The sequence below is a fragment of the Amblyraja radiata genome, chromosome 19 (assembly GCF_010909765.2).
Source record: "Amblyraja radiata isolate CabotCenter1 chromosome 19, sAmbRad1.1.pri, whole genome shotgun sequence".
Taxonomy (NCBI): domain Eukaryota; kingdom Metazoa; phylum Chordata; class Chondrichthyes; order Rajiformes; family Rajidae; genus Amblyraja; species Amblyraja radiata.
This window is the reverse complement of record NC_045974.1, coordinates 34,337,933-34,360,576: the sequence shown is the minus strand read 5'-3', so window position 1 is coordinate 34,360,576 and position 22,644 is coordinate 34,337,933. Positions and strand designations below refer to the sequence as shown.

General features: G+C 40.8%; 1 protein-coding gene across 2 annotated transcripts in view; it reads left to right on the top strand.

The window, feature by feature from the left end:
* The window catches only part of tmtc2 (transmembrane O-mannosyltransferase targeting cadherins 2), a 172,210-nt gene that overhangs the window by 100,662 nt on the left and 48,904 nt on the right, over positions 1-22,644 (top strand). For both annotated transcript variants that reach the window (XM_033038201.1, XM_033038202.1), the window contains 4 exons: positions 1,128-1,950; positions 2,057-2,171; positions 15,481-15,566; positions 17,262-17,446. In XM_033038201.1, coding sequence (XP_032894092.1) covers positions 1,128-1,950; positions 2,057-2,171; positions 15,481-15,566; positions 17,262-17,446 — 1,209 coding nt within the window. The remainder of the gene's footprint in view (positions 1-1,127; positions 1,951-2,056; positions 2,172-15,480; positions 15,567-17,261; positions 17,447-22,644) is intronic.

The following is a 22,644-nucleotide window of genomic DNA, read 5'->3' as shown; positions in this document are numbered from 1 at the left end:
TTTGTGAGTGTTTCTCAGCTTGAGTAGATTTCACATGGCCTGAGTCAAGTATGCCTGATTTCTTCAAATGTACAATTAGGTACATGCATCTCACAGTTAATATTTATGAAGTCGTTTGCAATTAACTAGATTTATGCCATTAAAAGGTCACAGTTACAAATTACAGGCATTTTAGAGTAGATAAAATTATCGGTAAGTCATTACATTTATTTGTAGAGTAAAAGCAAAGCTTTCTTGAAGGATATTTCTCGCCCTTATTATTTAATGTATTGTGATTTCCTTAATATGTTGCTTTTAACTAATTTTCTTCTCAGTGTTTAGTGTCAAAATAAATATACGTATGAATAATTACCCAATGGCCTTCCACCAATTACTGATTTTATCTCAGCTTCGCTGCATTTGTAGTTTTACATTTTGATGAATTAAAATGAATATTTTAGTGAACATTTCAATGTTTTATTGAAGGGTGCTATTTTTGAAGCTCTCCAACTTGTCTGGCTTTTTTTTTATCAGTTTGAAGGTCACCAAAAGTTCATTTTCTTGGCGCACAATGCAGTTTTATAGCAAGACACTGCTGAGCAGAATCACCAACTTAACTTTTGTTTACTGTACTAAGTACATTTTTGGAGATTTGGTCAGTAAACTGCTTTGTCATTATCATAGGTTTTAGAGTTTGCTTGTGGATTTCTTTCCTCCGAGTGGCAAAATTATGAATATTGCTTGAGTGCTTCATTTACGTACTTTCTCTCCTAATTATGGGCGGCAAGGTGGCGCAGCGGTGGAGTTGCTGCCTTGCAATGCTTGCCACATCGGAGACCCGGGTTCGATCCCGACTATGGGTGCTGTCTGTGTGGAGTTTGTACGTTCTCCCCGTGACCATGTGGTTTTCTCCGAGATCTTTGGTTTCCTCCCGCACTCTAAAGACGTACAGGTTTGTAAGTTAATTGGCTTGGTATAAGTGTAAATTGCCCCTAGTGTGTGTAGGATAGTGTTAAGGTGCGGGGCCCGCTGGTTGGTGCAGACTCGGTAGGTCGAAGGGCCTGTTTCCGCACTGTATCTCTAAAAGTAAAACTTAAAAAATTAAAAAAACTAAAACTGCTTTTTTTTCTCTCTCTTTTCTCTTTTAGAGGCAGTTGGCTTCCCTTGTGATCAGGGTGGGACTGTTGGCTATCTGGGGTGCCACTTTACTCGGTCTTCGCTTGTACTGGATGGGGAACAAGCCACCGAGCTTCTCCAACTCTGACAACCCGGCAGCAGACTCGGACAGCTTGCTGGCACGCACTTTGACCTTTCATTACTTGCCAGCAGCAAACTTCTGGCTCCTGCTGTGCCCCAATACTATGAGCTTTGACTGGTCAATGGATGCTGTGCCTTTCATAAGAACAGCCAGCGATTGGAGGAACCTGCACACTTTGGCATTGTTTGTTGTGTTGCTGCTGCTCACCCATACCAGCCTGAAGGGTTCTCCAAATGACAGGGCATGCAATGGAAAAACAGTGATGAATGGCAAACAGAATACAAATGGGCACAGCTGCCACTCAACAATGGAGCATGGGAACAACGAACAGGGTTTTTATTTTCTACAACGAACTGACCATTTTTTCAAGAGCGATTTAATTCAGGGGCCACCGACGGCTCAGAACATATTAATTTTCTCCTTATCGCTGCTTATCGTGCCATTCTTGCCCGCTACGAATCTTTTCTTTTACGTTGGATTTGTGATCGCAGAGCGAATCCTTTACATTCCAAGCATGGGATTCTGTTTACTAGTAACGTTGGGCATTAGGACCCTCTCTCTCAGAATGAAGAAGAGAATCTTTAAGAGCATGATCTTATATGCAGCCATTGCTTTAATCATTTTATATGGGTTGAAAACCATAACAAGGAACAGAGACTGGCATGATGAGGAAATGTTGTATAGATCAGGAATAAAGGTGAACCCAGCCAAAGGTAATCACAATTTGATCTTAAATAATGGATCTTGATGTTAAGATGAAGTGTCTCATTTGAACAAATTCAAGCAACAACTTGAACAACTGCTTTCTTTTCCTGGCAGCATGGGGTAACCTTGGGAATGTTCTGAAAAGCCAAGGGAAAGTTTTGGAAGCTGAAAAGGCCTATAGAAATGCCTTGTACTATCGTAGCAACATGGCTGATATGCTTTATAATTTGTAAGTATGCATGACTCAACAGCTGGCCTTTTTCCTAACCAGGTCAATTATAAAAGTTGCAATAAAAGGAACTATTGATCTATTTTTGTGACACAGATATTGTTTACTGGTACAATGAATCGTTGTAGCAGTGTTTAATTAATCCTCCCCCCCCCCCCCCCCCCCTCTCCCCTATCCTGGCCAGAAAGCAGCATTTCTTCATCAATTAAACAGAAACAAATTCAACTACTTTATTAGTTTATTAAAACCTCAAATGACGCTTGTGATTGGCACGCGGTGCTTTTGCAGTTAAGGCTGCAATGAGAGCAAAGGTACCATCTGTGAAACTAAGTTTGCCATGAGCAAAGTATAAATGTAAAAGAGACCCTTACTCCTTTTACAGTGAGGTGCATGCAGTAAAGGGCCTGTCCCACCAGCATGTGATTGCATGCATCCAGCGCGACCAAAAGTGGTCGCTTCAGGCGTACGGCCTCGCAGGGCCGGTCCCAATTCGAACGCGGAGGCGTATGGTGTTGTGCGGGGCTGGTCAAACTCACCAATCAGCTGGGCAGGAGGCGGGCCGACTGAATTTGGACGTCGGGCTGGAGTAACTCAGAGGGACAGGCAGCATCTCTGGGGAGAGGGAATGGGTGACGTTTTGGGTCGAGACCCTTCTTCAGACTGAAAGTCACGGGAAAGGGAAATGAGAGATATAGACGATGATGTAAAGAGATATAGAACAATGAATGAAAGATATGCAAAAAAGTAACGATGATGAAGGAACCAGGCCATTGTTTGCTGTTTGTTAGGTGGAAAAGAGAAGCTGGAGCGACTTGGGTGGGGGAGGGTTGGAGGGAGGGTGAATGCAGGGGTTTCTTTCAGCTAGAGAAATCAATATTCATACCACTAGGTTGTAAGCTGCCCAAGCAAAATATGAGATGCTATTCCTCAGAAGAGGGCTTCTCTTCATCACAGCCAGGCAGTGCCTGTAAGATCTTAGTATACTTGTGGCTATGGCTGCCAGCAAATATGATCATATTTCACTTTTGCAATGGCCTTGAATTGTACAACAAGTTAGTCAGTGACTGAGAGATCACATGCCTCCGATAAAACGAATCGCACTGATATTGATGTATATGTTGTGCATTGTCAGCACTTTCAAACCTATGTTCTCCTCTATTGGCCTTCTTAATATGTAATGTAAATACAGGGTAAATAAATCTAACACTGATCATTTCATTCAATTCTGTTGGAGACATTTTTTTTCAAGTCCTCTTTCATTTTCTGTTATGTTCATTCCATCTGCTTTCAATAATTATAAATGGATTTAAATAGCAACAATCAAAAAAAATTATATTGTCGCTTAAATAAGGACTAAATATGCTGGTGCCGACTGCACAATATAAGCTATGAAGATTCGCCACTGGCATCTGGTATAATTGACCAAGTAGGATTGTACTCTCAGTTTAGTTTAAGGGCAATGTGACCTGTATTTATTAATTTTATTTTTTGTGTGTTAGCCAAAATAAGTCTTGTCTATCCTAGCTGAATCCAACAATGCATGCCAGAGAGCTGAAAATCCTATATTTGTTTGCTATATCATACATTAAAGTTGCCTTTTCTCATCCAGCTGTGAGGCATTGGTCAGGGAACATACTGATTCAGACTGATGTGCATTCAGTGGGATTGGTATTGATAAAATGGATTACGCCTGCACTCATGCATAAACTCATCCAAACTCACACATACACGCGCCAACATACACATATCCACTCACTCGCTCAATCTACTAACACACCGTATGTACAAACACATGCTTGCAAATCCAAAGATGGACACAAAATGCTGGAGTAGCTCAGCGGGGAAAGCAGCATCTCTGGAGAAAAGGAATAGGTGACGTTGCGGGTCGAGACCCTTCTTCAGACTTCTCGACCCGAAACATCACGTATTCCTTTGCTCCAGAGATGCTGGCTGACCTGCTGAGTTACTACAGCATTTTGTGTCTATCTTTGGTGCAAACCAGAATTGTTAGTTCCTTTACACATTTTGCTTGTAACTCCATATGCGCACACACACCCACATTCGTTGCAAGGATTCGGATGTCATCTGTTTCCGCCATTTCACCCTTTTCTCCCAGAGAAATGTGAACCAATGCGTTCCCCTGAACCATGACCTCCTGTGCCTGTCCATGCATATTCTTTGTCATTGCTCCTTCATTCATCAGCATCTTAAGGAGGTGGCCTCTCATCTCACCTGAGCTTTCAGATTTCCCCCTCCTGATTTCTAATGTTCACAATACAAATTAATAATCTCCTACGTACCGCTACAGGACTCACGGAAATTGTTCTAGATTATCCAACTACAAGAAAGTTTCTCCATCTGCCTATGTACTTAAAATAGATCCAAATGATTCAGGTCAAATCAGAGTGTATGGCTATTAACCCCAGCACTGACATAGCAACGGTACTATTTGCCCCTGGTTACCAGTCCGAACATATTAATCATTTGCAGCCCTTTGCACTGACTGCATACTAAAGATTCTGCAGCTTTTCACAGTTCTATAAATGAAATCAGGAATGCTGTCAGTTCTACAGAAACCTAGAATTAAAATTAATCTCTCTCTACTGAAACCATACTAAAATCACAAAAAGGAATGCATGGTGCATGCATTTTTTCCAGTCTTATGTATTTTCTGGGCACAGTTGATTACTGGTGCAAATTGTGGGTTTTCAACTGTGATAAAAAAAGAAATGTGAATACACTTACATGCATTTAGACAATGTCATTTAGACAACAGCCAGGAAGGGCATAATTGCTGTGAGCTGGCTACAGGGATTGGAATTTTCTATCTATTATGTTGTGCTGCTCAACTACATCATCTATTTATAAACTGAGGAAACATAACAGATTATATTTCTTTAATAACAAATCCAGATATTGTATTGTTTCCTGAATACAGAAAGGATTAATACTGAGAAACTGCAGCAAAATTGCATGGTTCTGTAGTTTGTAGACTAAATGCCTCGATCCCACAACTCATTACAAGGTGTGGTTTATTAGAGTTACATATTATTGACAAGATTATTCAAGTACTTAATCACAACGTTATTAAACGGATTAACATGTCATTAATCTTATTTCACCACACCTTTAGTTACATGGTAAATTTTGTGATATAGTTACAGCATTCCAATGAAATTCAATAAAACTGGCCTGATATTTAATTAATAGAATAATTAAAGTATTGTAATGTTTACAGCAGTAAAAATTATTGGTCTATATGAGCTTCCTCACATTCTAAGTAATCTTAATTACCATTTTCCTCATGTATTTATCCAACTGCCCGTTAAATCCTTCAATGTTAACCACCCCAACTAATCCAGAAAGTAGTAGGTTCCATATTTTAACCACTTTAATCATTAGTTACTGTATTCCTTATTTAAACCAGGTTATGGCACGATAATACGAGCTTGTTGTGATATTCTATTGAACATTGGACACCTATTCAGAAGATTTTAGTTACTATCATTGCAGTTTATTATAATTAGTGCAATAATGTATCATTCTATTTTCAATGATAAATGAACAATGAATGATGTATTATCATGTTGAAAGAATTAATGTATCTGTGGAAAAGATCTGAACACAAATGGAAGTAGCGGACCGGTGACGTGACGGTAGAGCTACTGCCTTACAGCGCCAGAGATCTGGGTTCAATCCTGATTATGGGTGCTTGTCTGTACGGAGTTTGTACGTTCTCCCCATGACCTGCGTGTGTTTTCTCCGAGATCTTCGGTTTTCTCCCACACTCCAAAGACGTACAGATTTGTAGGTTAATTGGCTTGGTGGAAATGTATAAAGGTAAAATTGTCCCTAGTGTGTGTAGGGTAGTGTTAATGTGTGGGGATCGCTGGTTGGTGCGGACTCCGTGGGCCAAAGTGCCTGTTTCCACGCTGTATCTCTAAATTAAACAAAACAAAGCAAATGTAAGTAATCCTTGTACTGATTTTCTGATGGTCTGATGTTTACCTTACATTATATCAGCAATCAATAAGATGTAAGAGCTGCTAAAGTAATCAGAAAACACAGCCCTGAAACTGTAAATTTAAGTATCAGGGTCACAGACTTTCCTGAGTGCAGACACCTCTGCTGTCCATCAACAGTGACTCCTCTGAAAATAAATAGATCTCACCTCTCTGATCACTTTGCTCCATTAACCCATACCTCTCAATCCATTCGTGCTACTTTGAAGAACCTGCTGTTTTTTAATATAAACACTTCTCTCCCTTATTGATTTTCGGCATTTCTATCGTTGATTCTGAACACGTTTCCCACTGTGCATAGATTCTGCTCTCATTTCTTGTTTTGATTAGTCATTCTTGACTGTAAGTTATCAATTCACGTTTTGCAAATGTATCTTTTCCTGGTTTTCTGGAGATCCACAAGGATGAAGACTGCTCTAACAAGCAGAAAAGGCGCAGCAGATATTAATTAGGCTATTAGTTTCCTGCCCAGATATGCTCAAATATCAAATTACAAGCTAGATATTCATTAACATGTTGGCTTCATAATGTTGAACAGCTATCGATAATGCCAAATATGTATCATTAGATTGAATCCCAAGTCAACAAGCTCCAATGTTTGATGTGTGAAGAAAGGCTGAGCCTATTATGAGTGGAATTTAGAAGAATGATATTTCTGAGGGGATTGATGGGTGGTTGCTGAGAGGATATTTCCCCTTAGTTTAAATTTAGTTGAGTTTAGAGATACAACGCTGAAACAGGCCCGACGGCCCACTGAGTCCATGCCGACCGGTGATCCCCGCAGATTAACACTATCCTACACACACAAGGGACAATTTACAATTATACCAAGTCAATTAATCTACAAACCTGTACGTCTTTACAGTGTGGGAGGAAACCGAAGATCTTGGATAAAGCCCAAGCTGGTCATGGGGAGAACGTACAAACTCCACACAGATAGCAGCTGTAGTCTGAATTGATCCCGGATCTCTGGCCCTGCAAGTGCCGCAAGGCAGCAACTCTACCACTGTGCCACGGCGCCACCGTTTTGTGGGATTATCTAGAACTTGGGATCATCCTTTGAAAATCAGAGCTCAAATATTTAGGATGGAAATGAGGAAATTGATTTCTCCCAGGAAGTTAGCTTAGTTGAGAGATATAGCATAGAAACAGGCCCATCAGGCCATCAAGTCCACACCGATCAGTGATTTTGGCACACTAACACTATCCTACACCCACTAGAGACAATTCACAATTATCTAAAGCCAATTAACCTACAAACCTGTATGTCTTTGTAGTGTGGGAGGAAACTGGAAATCCAGTAGAAAACCAACGCAGGTCACAGGGAGAACATACAAACTCCATACAGACAAGGACCCGTAGTCAGGATCGAACCAGTGTCTGTGGCGCTGTAAGGCAGCAACTCTATTGCTGAACCATCCTGCTGTCCCCGAGACCCTTTGGAATTTTCTAACACAGAAATCTGTGGAGGTGGCGTGATTGAATATAGTTGAGGTGGAGATTGTCAGACAATCAACAAACAAGGGTGTTAAAGGGCATGGGGAAGCGGTGGGAAAGTCATGTGGATTCAAGCCTGGAGCAGTCGTAATTATATAGAATGGTGGAGCAGGCTTGAGGGGTGATTGCTCTTCTGCACCTGTTTCATGTTTTTACTGATAAGAACAGACTCAAAAGCTTGTGTTTCACTCTAAAACACTCTATTTCCAGAAGCTCCGTGTTCATTTGACAGTCTTATTTGTATAATATAACGGTATTTTTTGGAAGGCAAACTAACCTTTTGTGTCATGATAAACAATGAAACTGCAAGTACACAAATCCCACCATACTAAATACTGTCGGACTCTAAATATAGTGATGTTTTAACGTGATAACAATCAGCTCATGATGGCTTCAGTTCTCTAAGCAGTTTCTCTGGGTATATGTGTCACAAAACTCAAAATATATGTTAGCACATTTATTAAGAAAACAAATTCACCACCACATGTTGTTGAAAAAAAGACAGAAAGCGCTGGAGTAACTCAACGGCTCAGGCAGCATCTCTGGAGTACGTGGATATGTGATGTTTGATGTCAGGATTCTACTTCTTCACAATTACTGCAAGTTGTGAGTTGGCAGTTAAAAAAAAAAAAATTATAGAGCATTGTTTATGCATCAAAAATGTACCAAAATACTCCACAGAATTATTAGCAAGGTCAAAACAATTGATGCCAACCCAATTTATAGTTATTAATAGAGTCAGGATAAATCAATGCCATGTGCCTTTTCATGCCTTTTATGGTGATTTCACCAGGATAATTAATGCCTTTTTCACGATCGAGTGCCTAAATCAGCCTTTTTTTTGCCATTTTGCTAAAAGGTCGTGATATTTTTTTAAATTTGTACCGTGATTACAATGCCGTTTTCTATGTTAACACATTAATATTAATGTTATTATTAACATGTTAACATAGTATAACTTACAAGAAAACTTTCACTACCGGGGCGAAACCCGGGGCGCCACCCTCGGTCGTTCATTCATTCGTGCCGCTGCCCGCTGGTTCAGTCTTCTCCAAGATCTATTTAAGAAATAACTGCAGATGTTGGAAAAATCGAAGGTAGACAAAAAGTGTTGGAGAAATTCAGCGGGTGAGGCAGCATCTATGGAGAGAAGAAATAGGTGACGTTTCGGGTCAAGCCACATCTTCAGACTGATGGGGGACGGCGGGAAAAAGAAAGGAAGAGGTGGAGACAGTGGGACCAGAAGGAGAGCTGGGGAGGGGGAGGGTGAGGAGGGAATAGACAAGGGCTATCTAAAATTAGCGAAGTCAATGTTGATACCGCTGGGGTGTAGACTACCCAAGCGAAATACCCAAGCTTGGTTCCTCACTACATTTACTGCTGGCTCCAGTCGCAAATCTGAGTTCGAGTGAATTGTGCAAGGCATTCATTTATGTTAGAATTCCACTGTGGAAATTGGAAAACAAATCTCAGAGGTTTTTTAGAGAAATACACAGAGGAACATGTACCAAGCGAGTCATCATTATGTATTGTATTGTATATCTTTATTGTTATTTTCCTGAGTACTCACATACCCAGAGGAAACAAAAAAAGTTACTCAAACCAGTGTCCATTCAGTGTGCAGTAAAAAATAAATAGAAATAAAAATACATATATCATGAACAAGTTTAACACTACTCTCAACTAAACATCAACAGGCGTTCCGATCGGCAGCGGCACGACAGTAGCTCTGTCCAGGTTGGTGGTTGGTGCGCGATACTTTGGCAGGGGTATCGCGCACCAACCACCAACCTGGACAGAGCTACTGTCGTGCCGCTGCCGATCGGAACGCCTGTTGATGTTTAGTTGAGAGTAGTGTTAAACTTGTTCATGATATATGTATTTTTATTTCTATTTATTTTTTACTGCACACTGAATGGACACTGGTTTGAGTAACGTTTTTTTGTTTCCTCTGAGTCATCATTATGGAAAAATTATGTTGACAGCAACGTCAACATTGTTGTGCATAAAATTAGAGATGAAGTTGCAAGCAACAAAATATGGATCCTAATAGGCGAGACAAATGTGAGAGAGTGATTTTAGCTAATAAAGATCTTGAAGAAGTACAAAACAGCTAAAGTTCTCAGAGGTAGTTGTAATGTACAAGATATCGACATGAATATAGAGTCGGTAACTTGTTTTGGGTGTGCACCAGTGATCTCAGCTGGGGTAGAAATAAGTTTTTTTACAACTGAAGCATATTCTGTCTGATAGACAACACAGTTTAACACCAGATAATTTGAAAAAAATGCGAGTAATTATGTGCAACCAGGCAACTTTGGTCATTTAATGCAGTATACCTTTATATTATTATTTTTAACCATATTTTGCCGGTGGAAATAAATGCGTTATGCCTTTTTTTGGTGAAAAAAAGCCTTTTCGTGCCTTTTTTGTAATTTTTTTAATGCCTTTTTGCCTGCCTATTTCTGTTTTTAGTGCGTAAACATCCTGGCTCTAGTTATTAGGATAGATGACTTAATTTACACACTATCTTACTGTCAGAGAGGGACTTTGTAATTTATCGCATGGTAGGTTGTTGCATTAGTAATGTTGTCATTTATTGTCCATACTCAATTATTCTTTAATTTAGGAGGCAGTTAAGACTCAACAACATTAATGGGTCCAGGGCCACATTTAGGACAGTCCAGGTGAGAATGACAGGTCTGGCATTCATTCACTGAAGGACATAATTCACTGAAGGACTTTAGTGAAACATTTTTTACGAATGTCTTGTGGGTTTATACCTTCTGCTATTTAAAATATCAGGTTTTATTTAATTATTCCAATTTAAATTCTCTAGCTACCAAAATGAGATTGGATTTAAACTCGGGTGCCTGGAATAATGGTTAAATAGGGTAACTAATTTGGTAACCTACCCCCCAGAATGGTAGGAAGGCAGGGACACATTTTTGGAAGGAATTCTAGAACTCTGGATTCCAGCAGCACAAGAAATGTCTGCCAGTGGGGATGTGGTTACATAAAGGGATGATCCAGAGTTCAAAATTTGGGGGAAACCTCATGGAGGTGGAAAAAGAGAAGGGATAATTTTAAGGAAAAGGAAGACATGTTCAAGCTAAGCTTCCAAGTATGTCCAGCTACCTGGTTTGATAACAAGCTCAATATAAACTGGGCTTCGAACAAAAGTAGCAAACATTTGGTTTGGGATACTTTCACGTTGGGATAAAGAAATTAATATTTAGTTTTGATTTAAATACATTCCAATGAAAAACAGAACAAAAGAAAACATTATAGAATACGTTATTATAACTTTCTAACATTTTCCTAAAGCACATTATAAAAATATTAATTACTTTTAACCAAAAGCAAATATCATTGAATTACGTTCTATTATTTGTAGATAAACAAATACTCGCACTCTAAGAATTAAATGTTTCTTGTTTTAATAATACCATGTTTTTTATAATGAATATTCAATGGGATGGCTGTGATAGAGAGAAGCTTTGATTTAATATCTTATCGAAAGCCAGCACCTTGGGAATGCAGAGTTACCCTTGGTTCTTAGGGGTGGCGCGGTGGCGCAGCCCCTAGAGTTGCTGCCTCACAACGCTAGAGACTCGGGCTCGATTCTGATTATGAATACTGTGTGGAGTTTGCACGTTTTCCCCGTGACCGAGTGGGTTTTCCCCGGGTGTTCCGGTTTTCTCCCACACTCCAAAGACGTGCGGGTTTGTAGGTTAAATAGCTTTGGTAAAGATTGTAAATTATCCCTAGTGTGTAGGATAGTTCATGTGTATGGGGATCGCTGGTTGGCACAGACTCGGTGGGCTGAGGGGCCTGCTTCCGTGCTGTATCTCTAAACTAAACTAAACGTAAGAGTTGTATCAGTGTAGATTCCACAACTCTCATGGACTTATCCCGAAGGTGAACCTTACATAAAAAATAAGGTTTTTGTTTATTTCAAGGATTTTAGTGGGGCGCTGATCGCTGCTGCGACATCATTTTCCTATCTTTGGCTTGTCAGGAATTAGGTGCCCCTGGAATCATAGTATCATACAGCAGGGAAACAGGTGCTTTGGCCCAACATGCCCACGCCGACCGTGATGCTGCATCTACACTTGTCCTACCTGCCTGTAATTTCCTCTAAACCTTTCCTATCCACATACCTGTCCGAATATCTTTCAAATGTTTTTATAGCACCTCTTTTAACCACATCCCCAGGCCGTGCATTCCTTATATCCACCACCTTCTGCCAGCATGTTTTTTTCACAAATGTCTGGTCGTCTGTGAAACAACCTCACAGTTCGATTAAACCTCAATCGAAGTTTGATTGATTCACAAACCTCAGTTTGATTACTACCACAAACCTCAGTTTGATTACTACCACAACAATTCAGTTAATAACCTGTAATTTTAAATAAGGAAATTGACTAAGCAATGATGGATTGTTAGATTGTTATAACAACTCATCTGCATCTCATACCTGGTATCTATTTGAGTTCAGACCCACTTACATGGTTGACTCTTATTTGGTCTAACAAGCCACAAAGTCCACGGGCAACTGGAGATGAACAATAACTACAGGCCTTGCCTCAGGTGCCCAGATCTCATAAAATAAATGAAAGAAGAATCCGTAACTCCGATTCCGCACAAACATTTTCAGCCACTGAATGGCCTCCGTCTATGTCATGAAGAAGTAAGGAGGCAATCTGGCTGGTGTATTACCAATGATACCCTCAGACATCCAGGGTTAACTTGCTTCTGAACATTCATGATCAGATGTGTCATCTTGAAGTAACCCTGTCCCAAGATCAACTTGCTTATCTCTCCCTTTCCTGCAAGAGGAAGGAGTTACAAGCTCACAATGAAATAACTAAAAAAGTGTGGTCCACGAAAGCAACAGACATCTGGAACTCCTGATGCCATCTTGAACTGCACAACCAAGTACATTCTCTGTAGAAAGGGACTGCAGATGCCGGTTGACACCAAAGATAGACACAAAATGCTGGAGTAACTCAGCGGGACAGGCAGCATCTTTGGAGAGAAGGGTCTGAAGAAGGGTCACAACCCAAAACGTCACCCGTTCCTTCTATCCAGAAATGCTGCCTGTCCTACTACAGCATTTTGTGTCTATCTTAAGTACATTCTCTGACCTGTTGCTGTTTCAACTAATGTTTTTTTATTTCAGACTCTTAGCATTTGCAATTTTTGTGGGGATTTTCAATGAATGATCTAATATCAGAGTGCATTGTTACCATCCTCCCGAGCTCAGGATAAATGAATACTAAAACTGTTCACGTTATTATTTTACCAGAGAAAGTTGCAGATTTGCAACAACACTTGTCTCCCTTCCTTCAAGGCAATCATGGTAGAAACAAGAAGTGAGATAAAAGCCACATAGATGCTTGGAATCTGTAAAGAAAACAGGAACCACATTGCCGGAGATGCTCAGCAGGTCAGTCAGGTCAAAGCAGGGAAGCTGACATATGCACCTTATCACAGCTGCAATCAGTGTAATCTATCCCTTTATGCACAGACATGTGTTCTTTCAATCCGTGTCTCTTACAGTTGATAAGAACATAAGAAATAGCAAGAAAAGCCGACATGGCCCCTTGAACCCGCTCAGCCATTCATTAAGGTAGTGACTGATCAGATTAGGGGTCTCAGGTTTCCTGTCTTATCCCTCCTAACGATCTGTCATCTCTGTTTCTCCATCAGTTGGGAGTTGGATACTCCATCTATGGAATGATAGTGGACTCAGGCTCTTTTGATCTTCATGTTGCCCAATCCAAATACTAGTTAGCATTGGATGTTGGCATTTGCTTAGGTCCTTGTGTGTGACGTTGACAAAGAATCCTGGAGCCCAATGTTACTCAATGACAGGATGGCACATGTTGAAAGTTTACTTCCAGCAACTCTTTCTTATTTTTGCTGCAAATCCACTTGACAGCTATATTCTGGAGCTTGCATTTGAGCACGAGGAAGCCCTTCTGTTCCCGACCCAGGAGTTGTGAACTTGAACTTTGTACAATTGGAGTAATGTGTAGTTCATTGTATACAGTGGTACACATTTGCATTTAAAAGAAAGTACAATAAAATGGTCTGGTGTTCCTTTGTATCAGTATTGCTTCAAGCAAGACTACCATGAAAGGATCTAGGAGGAGGATAATTGCAAAATTAAAAAAGATTTTAAAATACCCAATAATTTAAATCTATAGGAAGGACTTCTATTTTCCTTGAATGGAATTCTTTTCTCCATGGCATTTTTGCAGTGCCCTTTCAAAGATTTGTCAAACAGTGGCAGACATTGGAGGGTTACAGCGAGTGTAAGGATAGCCTGAAAAATTATTTGTGAAGAAAGCAAAAGTAATTTATATCTGTTATTTATTTTTTGTCCATAGCTTTTCCGACCCTAAGTGCCTCCAATATAAATAGCTGTTGCCTGCTTCAATAAAGATCCTGAATTGCCCAAAGTGTTTGGCATCTTTGGGCATGTCTGGGACTTAGGCAACTTAGGCAACTTTATTTATATAGCACATTTCATACACAAGGCAGACTCAAAGTGCTTCACATAAAAACATGTCATACAATAAATGAAATAATAAAATGAAATAAAATAGAAGAACTAAAAGAAAAGAAAAGCAAAATTAAAAATGCATTATAAAAAGTGCAAAAGTTAAAAGTGCAATGTAGTTAAGATTTAGCTGAAAGCTAAAGTAAACATAAAAGTTTTCAGTCTTGTTTTAAAAGTGGTCAAAGTTGAGGCAAGTCTTAAATCTTCAGGAAGTTTATTCCAGCTATTTGTTGCATAGTAACTAAATCCTGCTTTCCCATGTTTTGTATTTACTCTGGGAATCACTAGCAGACTTGCTGACAATGTTTTTATATTCACTTCCCTGGGAACATCAATCTTACCGGAAGCCAATTGATGGTTCTCTGCTTTGGCACAATGGCACAGTGGTGCAGCAATGAAACTCCTGCCTCACAGCGCCAGCGATCCGGGTTCGATCCTGACTATGGGTGCTGTTTGTGTAGAGTTTGTTTGTTCTCCCTATGACCATGTGGGTTTACTCCGGGTGCTCCGGCTTCCTCGCACATTCCAAAGATGTAGCTTAATTATCTCTGTAAATTGCTCCTAGTGTGTATGATGCAAAAGTGGGATAACATAGAACTAGTGTGATCGGTTGGTCGGAGTAACGGGGCAGTTTCTAAATTCTAAAATTGCCCCATCAAACAAAATAAGATTCAGAGGTAACCTTGGAAGTTATTCTTCAAAAATGTTAACTACATGGATTTGACAGTAGGTGCCCAATATCTTTTAAAACAAAAGCAAACAAAGTGCCATTTCAGTAAAAAAAAATGTAATGAGACATTGGGCAGCAGGCATATTTCAAGAAAAGTGACTCAGTTGTTTGAGCCCTGTACCATTCAAATTCAGAAACATGGGCACAAGGCTCAGGGGAACACTGATCATAAGAATCTTTCAACATGATGAGATGGGACAACCCAGAGGCAGAGGAAGAGTATGCTCTTCAAATACTCTCTAGAGAAATCATTGCATACGTAACCAGGAACTGTGTTTCTGTTGTTGAATTTGAGAACCCAGTTTGGGGGGAAAAATGGAAATGCTGCTTTCATCAATTTTGAATAATTCTGGCAATATTTCATCCATGCAACGTTTATCTTTAATCCTGCCTTTCTCCAGCTAATATGCTCATTGTTTCAGCACACTTTTATTTCAGGAATGCCTTGGCCATTGTAGTGAATACTTTGCATTTTGTTTTAAATATCAGAGGGCTGCTCCTGCAGGAAAATGACCGGTTCACAGAAGCACTACATTACTATAAATTGGCCATTGGTAGTAGACCCACGCTGGCATGTAAGTAACCGTCTAACTTTGTGGAAAACATTAAATAGGTTTTATTTTTGCATTTCAAAATAGCTAATTAGTCATACTTTTTTTTCCATTGAAAGTAAAGCACCGCTATCCGGATTTGGGGTACTATTTTAAAACAAACCAAATGTGAGTTGGTCAATGATCATTATGTTGAACCAATTAAAGTGTCATGTATGGTAATTTATGGCCATTTCTCTTTACCATAATAGTGATGAAAACTTGATTTCACAACAGTGATGAAAGACTGATTACACCCAATTAGCAAAATATGTTTTTTTGTTGCCAATTATTTTATTTATTTAAAAATAGTGCTGGTTCATTGATGTTTGATTCTTCCATATGTTTCTGCTCAAAACTACAGACTGAAGTTAAAATGACAAGGATCGGCATAAACCACTCCTAATTGGATAGCTCTATTTATTTTGAGATATACATTTCATCTGATATTGCAATGGCATTGTGCAAATTGTGCACCAATGTTTAGTTTAGTTTAGTTCAGAGCTACAGCTTGGAAACAGGCCCTTCGGCCCACTGAGTCTACACTGACCAGCGATCCCCGTACACTATCCTACACACTAGGGGTAATTAACATTTTTTTCCGAAGCCAATTACCCTACAAACCTGTACGTCTTTGTAGTGTGGGAGTAAACTGGAGCACCTGGAGATAACCCATACAGCAACGAGGAGAACGTACAAACTCTGTACAGACAGCAACCATTGTCAGCATCGAACCCGGGTCTCTGGCGCTGTTAGGCAGCAACTCTGCCGCTGCGCCACCATGCTGCCCACGTTTGTTGCCTTAAAATAGAAGGGCATGGATTTACCCTGCACATCAATTGCAATAAGTTCCTGGTTTAACCATAGATAGAAGAGAGCCACGAATTTTCATGGAAAGATGATAAATGCATTTGGTTGAATCCAGGCGAAGTTACTTCCAACCTTTCTGTCCTGGGCCTCCTCCATGGCCAGAGTAAGGACCACTGGAAATTGGAGGAGCAGCACCTCATATTTCGCTTGGGCAGTTTATACCCCAGCGGTATGAACATTGACCTCCAATTTCAGGTAGTCCTCACTGTCTCCTCCCCTTCTCAGTTCTCCCTCAGCCCTCTGGGTCCTCCTTTTCCTTTCTTCTCCCCCCCCCCCCCCCCAAATCTAAATCAGCCTGAAGAAGGGTATCGGCCCGAAACGTTGCCTATTTCCTTCGCTCCATAGATGCTGCCGCACCCGCTGAGTTTCTCCAGCACTTTTGTCTACTTTCGATTTTCCAGCATCTGCAGTTCCTTCTTAAGCAGTTACTTACCCACAGTGTTTGGGATATACTGATCGGCAAATATAAATATGTAAGCGAATAAAATGCACATGATTTTGCAGAAACATGTTTTATGTAAGAGTTGTTAGCCACTTCAAATGACATTCTTGCAACTCTCTACCATTATATACCAGTTGTTGAATTGAAACAAATGATTGCTTAAACAATGGGACCATTTTACTTTGTGTTTGATACACACATTAACTTGATGGTAGTCCACAGCATCTTTTTCAATGGTTAACTATAGACATTTTAGATGACTGTGACAAAAGATATTGGAATATATGGAGAAAGGGATCATATCCCTTGTGTTTAATTAATATTTATGGAAATTGTTTATTCTTTCTTCTTATTTTTTTTTTTTGCAGCTGCCTATTTGAACACTGGGATTATTTTAATGAACCAGGGCCGGTTAGAAGAGGCAAAGAGAACCTTTGTTATATGTGCTGACATTTCAGATGAAAACCTCAAAGATCCTCACACTCACAGGAGTTCAGTAACGAGCTGCTTATACAACTTAGGCAAACTTCTGCATGAACAAGGCCAACATGAGGTAGGAGCAGAGTAAGACGCGCAACTGTAACTGAAAGTGTGCAAGATTTATTGCAACTTGAGTGGTCAAGTCATTGGAGCCTATCCAGGCATTAAAGTAGATAGTTACCAGAACTTCGTTGGCGCTTTAAATGTATGGTATATGACAAGTAAAATATATGTCTTCTTGAGTGTCTACTGCTATTCATGTAGTCCTACATGATGCCCACAACAGCAAATGGCTTGCATATTTCACAAGCTGAAAGGCATTTCCTTCACTTGCTTTGCAATGGTGGAACAAGTGTACAAAATCATGAGAGCCTGATGCACAGAGGCTCTTGCCCAGAGCAGGGGAATCGAAAACATGAAAGGAGACGTTTAAGGTTTTTATCGAGTCCACACACAAGATTAGAGGTTTTTCAGCCTGAGCTGAACACACTTCTCAGCATCTGCATACAATGGTGTCTGTCTTGTCGCTTCTTGTGCTTCTTGTGTGTGATGGCGGAAAGATTGGTGGAAACAGGGCCGTGACGTGAACGCTCTTTCCTTGGCCCCAGGTTTAAAGTGAATGGGGGGGGAAAGATTTTATAGGAATCTGAGTGGTAACCTTTTCACACAAAGGGTGGTGGGCGAGTGGAGCAAACTGCCGGAGGAGGTAGTTGTGGCAGGGCTATCGCAACGTTTAAGAAGCAATTAGATGGGTACATGGATAGGACAGGTTTAGAAGGACATGGGCCAAATGTAGGCAAGTTGGACTCGTGTAGATGGGACATGTTGGTCGGTGTAGCCAAGTTGGGACGAAGGGCTGTTTCGACGCTTAATGACTAGGTGGAAAAATACAGATAATGGATCACAGGTGATGAGTCATTAAAGTGAATGGAGCGCAGTTAGGAAGGATGAGTTGGCAAGGATCTGTTGGGTAGGGGTGACAGGGAGCTCACAGATAGGGTTGGGACATGGGGAAAGGTTTGATCATGATTGGTTGCTGGTGGGAGGTGTAGTTATGGCTGTGATGAACTCGCATAACAGAGGTAGCGAGTTGCTGTAGGGTGGGGGGGTGGGGGTGGGTGTAGTGGGATCACAGTTGCGGTGGTGACTACAGGCGTTGAGGAAGAGCTGACATCAGGGATCTCTTTTACTTAAAGTGAACCCACCTGAAACTGGTGTCCAGTGCCAGTCTCCATGGATTTTTCAATTAAATTGTAACAAAATAGAATAACTTGTGGTCACTTACCCCACAGCCAACAATGGACCATTGTGGGCTCCACCTTTCCTTGATCATCGGTGCTTTCTGCATATCTCTCATTCATCTGTTCTATGCAACGTCTCCCGTTTCCATTTCCCCTGACTCTCAGTCTGAAGAAGGGTCTCAACCTGAAACGTCACCTATTCCTTTTCCCCAGAGACGCTGCCTGACCCTGCTGTGTTACTCCAACTTTTTGTGCCTATCTTCGGTTTAAACCAGCATCTGCAGTTCCTTCCTACACAAATGTAAACCTGCCTCTGCTAGTGATGGTTTTCTGGGTCTGCAGACACACTCATCTGAGCACTGAGATGGTGTTGTACACCATCTGTCAAATCTGGCTCTCTGCCCCTCTCTGTATTGGAATGTCACCTCTAGCATGCTCTTAAAAGGAAAACCACAGTCATCCTCCGATTTGGATTATCAATGGCATTTTTGTCTTAGAGATTCAATCATGCAGCACATTTCAATGTTGCACAATGAAGTGAAATTCCGCAGGCATTGTCCACTCCAATTCTTAACTTCATATACCTAGCTTGCTTCTGCAGCCTGCCAACCTTTGCCTAGCAACATTACAACTATCAGCAAATCCCACTCATTGGAAACAAATCATTCTTTTGAAAAAGGCCAAATGAGGGAGTAGGTTCAATGGATGGCCATCGCTTTATCCGTTGTCATTCATTCATTCTATTTTTCCTTCATTGTCACTGCATGTAAATCTTGAAGTACCCAGCAAATAAAATGTGGTGAGTCCGTTAACCAGAAGCTCAGCAGCCATTGACGAAGCCTGCTCACTGTTCCCTTCTTGTGGACAGTTACGGACAGGCAACATGTGCTCATCTTGTTCATGGCAATGGTGTTCCTTTAATGAAGGATAATAAATGAAGTATGGTTATCTTTGATAGCTACTGGAGTTTAGTTTAGTTTAGATTAGAGATACAGCGCGGAAACAGGGCCTTTCGTCCCACCGGATCCTCGCCGACCAGCGATCCCCGCACATTAGCACTATCTTACTACCCACCAGGGACAATTTTTACATTAACCAAGCCAATTAACCTACATACCTGTACGTCTTTGGAGTGTGAGAGGAAACCGAAGATCTCGGTGAAAACCCACGCAGATCACGGGGAGAAAGTACAAACTCTGTACAGACAGCACCCGTAGTCAGGATCGAACCCAAGTCTCCGGCGCTGCATTCGCTGTAAGGCAGCAACTCTACCGCTGCGCCACTGTGCCGCCCGTTATTATTATTAAAGAAAGTGTGAAAGGTTTATTGGACTGAGGCATAAAAAACATTCACTTCCATCAGAGATAAATGGTATCCAGGAGAAACCTAGTGAAACACCTCCTGTTTTCTGAGCAAAGTTAAATATTCTCTTTTTTGAACTGGAGTGAGTTGAAAGTGCAAAGCAAAATTCATGGCAGAGGTTGGAATACATACTGGAGCATGTCAGCTGGGGGGGAACCACAGGCCAGCTGTTAATGGATGTCACTGATCTTTGTTGAAAATGCAAGGGATGAAATATTGGATCTGGCCGCTTACTTTTTGTGTGGTTCAGAGATCATCCCCTCTGTAGATAGAAAAAAAAGATATCAGTCATGAGCGAATGAAGACTGTGTTAATCTGGTGAGGATCTTAAAATAGTTCGGATTATCGTTGATTTGATGGTAAGAGAATGAGTTTAGTTTAGTTCATGAATACAGCGCTGATTCAGGCCCTTCACCCACTGAGTCCACGTCGACCACAGGTCACCCCGTACGCTAACACTATCCGACACACATTATGGACAATTCCTACAATTTACCATTCTTACTGAAGCTAATTAACCTACAAAACTGTACGTCTTTGGAGTGTGGGAGGAAAATGGAGCACTGGGGAAAAAAACCACGTAGTCACAGGGAGAACGTACAAATCTGTACAGAGAGCACCCGGGTCTCTGGTGCAGTAAGGCAGCAACTCTACCACTGAGCCACCATGGCACCCCTTTTGAGTTCCTCATGTGATTTGGTTAACCAGTCAACTTAGAATGAAGATGCTCCAAATACTTATGAAATCACAAAAGATAGGAAGGTAGATAACTATGTACTAAAACTCAACATAACATACATAATCATTTCCCCACATTATTTAAGAAAATGAATGGATTAAAGACTTTTACTGGACATTGACTGGGCTTTAGTTACAAATTGTGTAAGAAGAAAGGTTCATAGTTAATGAATTTACTTGCCTTGCATGACCTTGAAGTCATTATAAAATTAGCATGGAATGCCATTTGGCCGAGTGAAGGAACAAGGAACTGCAGATGCTGGTTAATACACAAAAAGACACAAACTGCTGGAGCAACTCAGCAGGTCAGGCTGCGTCACTCGAGAACCAGAGGGTATAGGTTTAAGATAAATGGGGAAAGATTTGATAGGAATCTGCGGGGTACCATTTTCACATAAAGGGTAGTGGGTGTATGGAACAAGCTGCCGGAGGAGGTAGTTGAGGCAGGGACTATCGTAACGTTTAAGAAACAATTAGACATGGATAGGACAAGTTTAGGGGGATATGGGCCAAATGCAGGGAAGTGGGACCTGTGTAGATGGGTCATGTTGATTGGTGTGGGCAAGTTGGGCCGAAGGGCCTGGTTTCCACACGATATGACTCTATGACTGTGACTCTATGAACATGGATATGTGATGTTTTGGGTTGAGGCCTCGTGAGCCCATTCTTGCTCCCTGCCTCTGAGACAGGTCTGAGGGGTTATGGATGAATTATTTCATTCCATTTTTGTGGGTTCTATGGTGGCTAATAAAGTCAACGTGGGATCTGTATGTTTTGCTGCAAGTGAGGCAGATTAAACCCAAAGGACATAGAAATCAGGAGCAGGAATCAGTATGCTAATCCTCCTTTCTCCCCATGTCTCTTGAACCTTTTAGCCTTTAGCTAATTCCTTCTTCAATATATTTAATGCATTGGCCTCAATTGGCTTCCATGTAGAGAATCCCGCAGGATAATCACCCTTTGGATGAAAACATTTCCCCTAATTTCAATTCCTAAATGGCTTACCACATATCGTTAGGCTGTGACCTGGCTCAGGATTTTATCCCTACTGGGAACACCCTTCCTGCATTTTGTCTGTGCAGTTCCATCGGGATTTTGTACGTTTCAGTTAATCTTTGCTCATTCTATTAAACTGTAATGGATGAGTCTAATATGTGTTTTTGCTGCACACCTTCCATTGCAAGATATCCTTCCTCAGATAAGAAGGCCATTCTTGCTCACTTACTCAAGACAAGGCCCTGTACAATTACAGTAATACTCAATTCCTTCTGTCTTCTAACATCAATTCCATTTGTCTTCTAACATCATGCTATTCCTGCCCACTTTTTCATCGTGCTTTTCAAGAACATCTGGATGTTATTGCATCAAATCTCTTGCCATTCAAATAATAATATGCCTTCTTGCTATTGCCCCCATTGTGGATAAGCTAATATTTGTACATATTGTACTGCACCTGGAAAACATTTGCCCACTCATTCAACCAATTCAAATCATTTTGGGCCCTCTCCGCGTGCTTCTCACAACTCACTCTCCTACCATGGAGACACATCAATTACCGATGCCAAAAGAAGTGCAGGAGTAATTCAGCGGGTCAGGCAGTATCTGTCAAAGGAATGGGGGGGACAATCTTTCAGGTCAGATCAGTCTGAAGTAGGGTCCCAACCTGAAATGCCGTCTGCCCATTCCTGTCCATTCATAGCTGCTGCCTGACCCGCTGAGTTTCTCTAGTACTTAGATTTTTGCTCTTTCTCCTCCCAGGCATTGTGCTATCCACTGACCTGGACCTATATTACATTTAAATCCCTTATCCAAATCATTAATATATATTGTGAAAATCGGGGATCCAGCCTCTGACTAATTAGTACCTGTCACTTGGAACAGGATTTGTTTCCTCCCACTTTCCATTTTCTGTCTGCCAACCAGCTCTGAC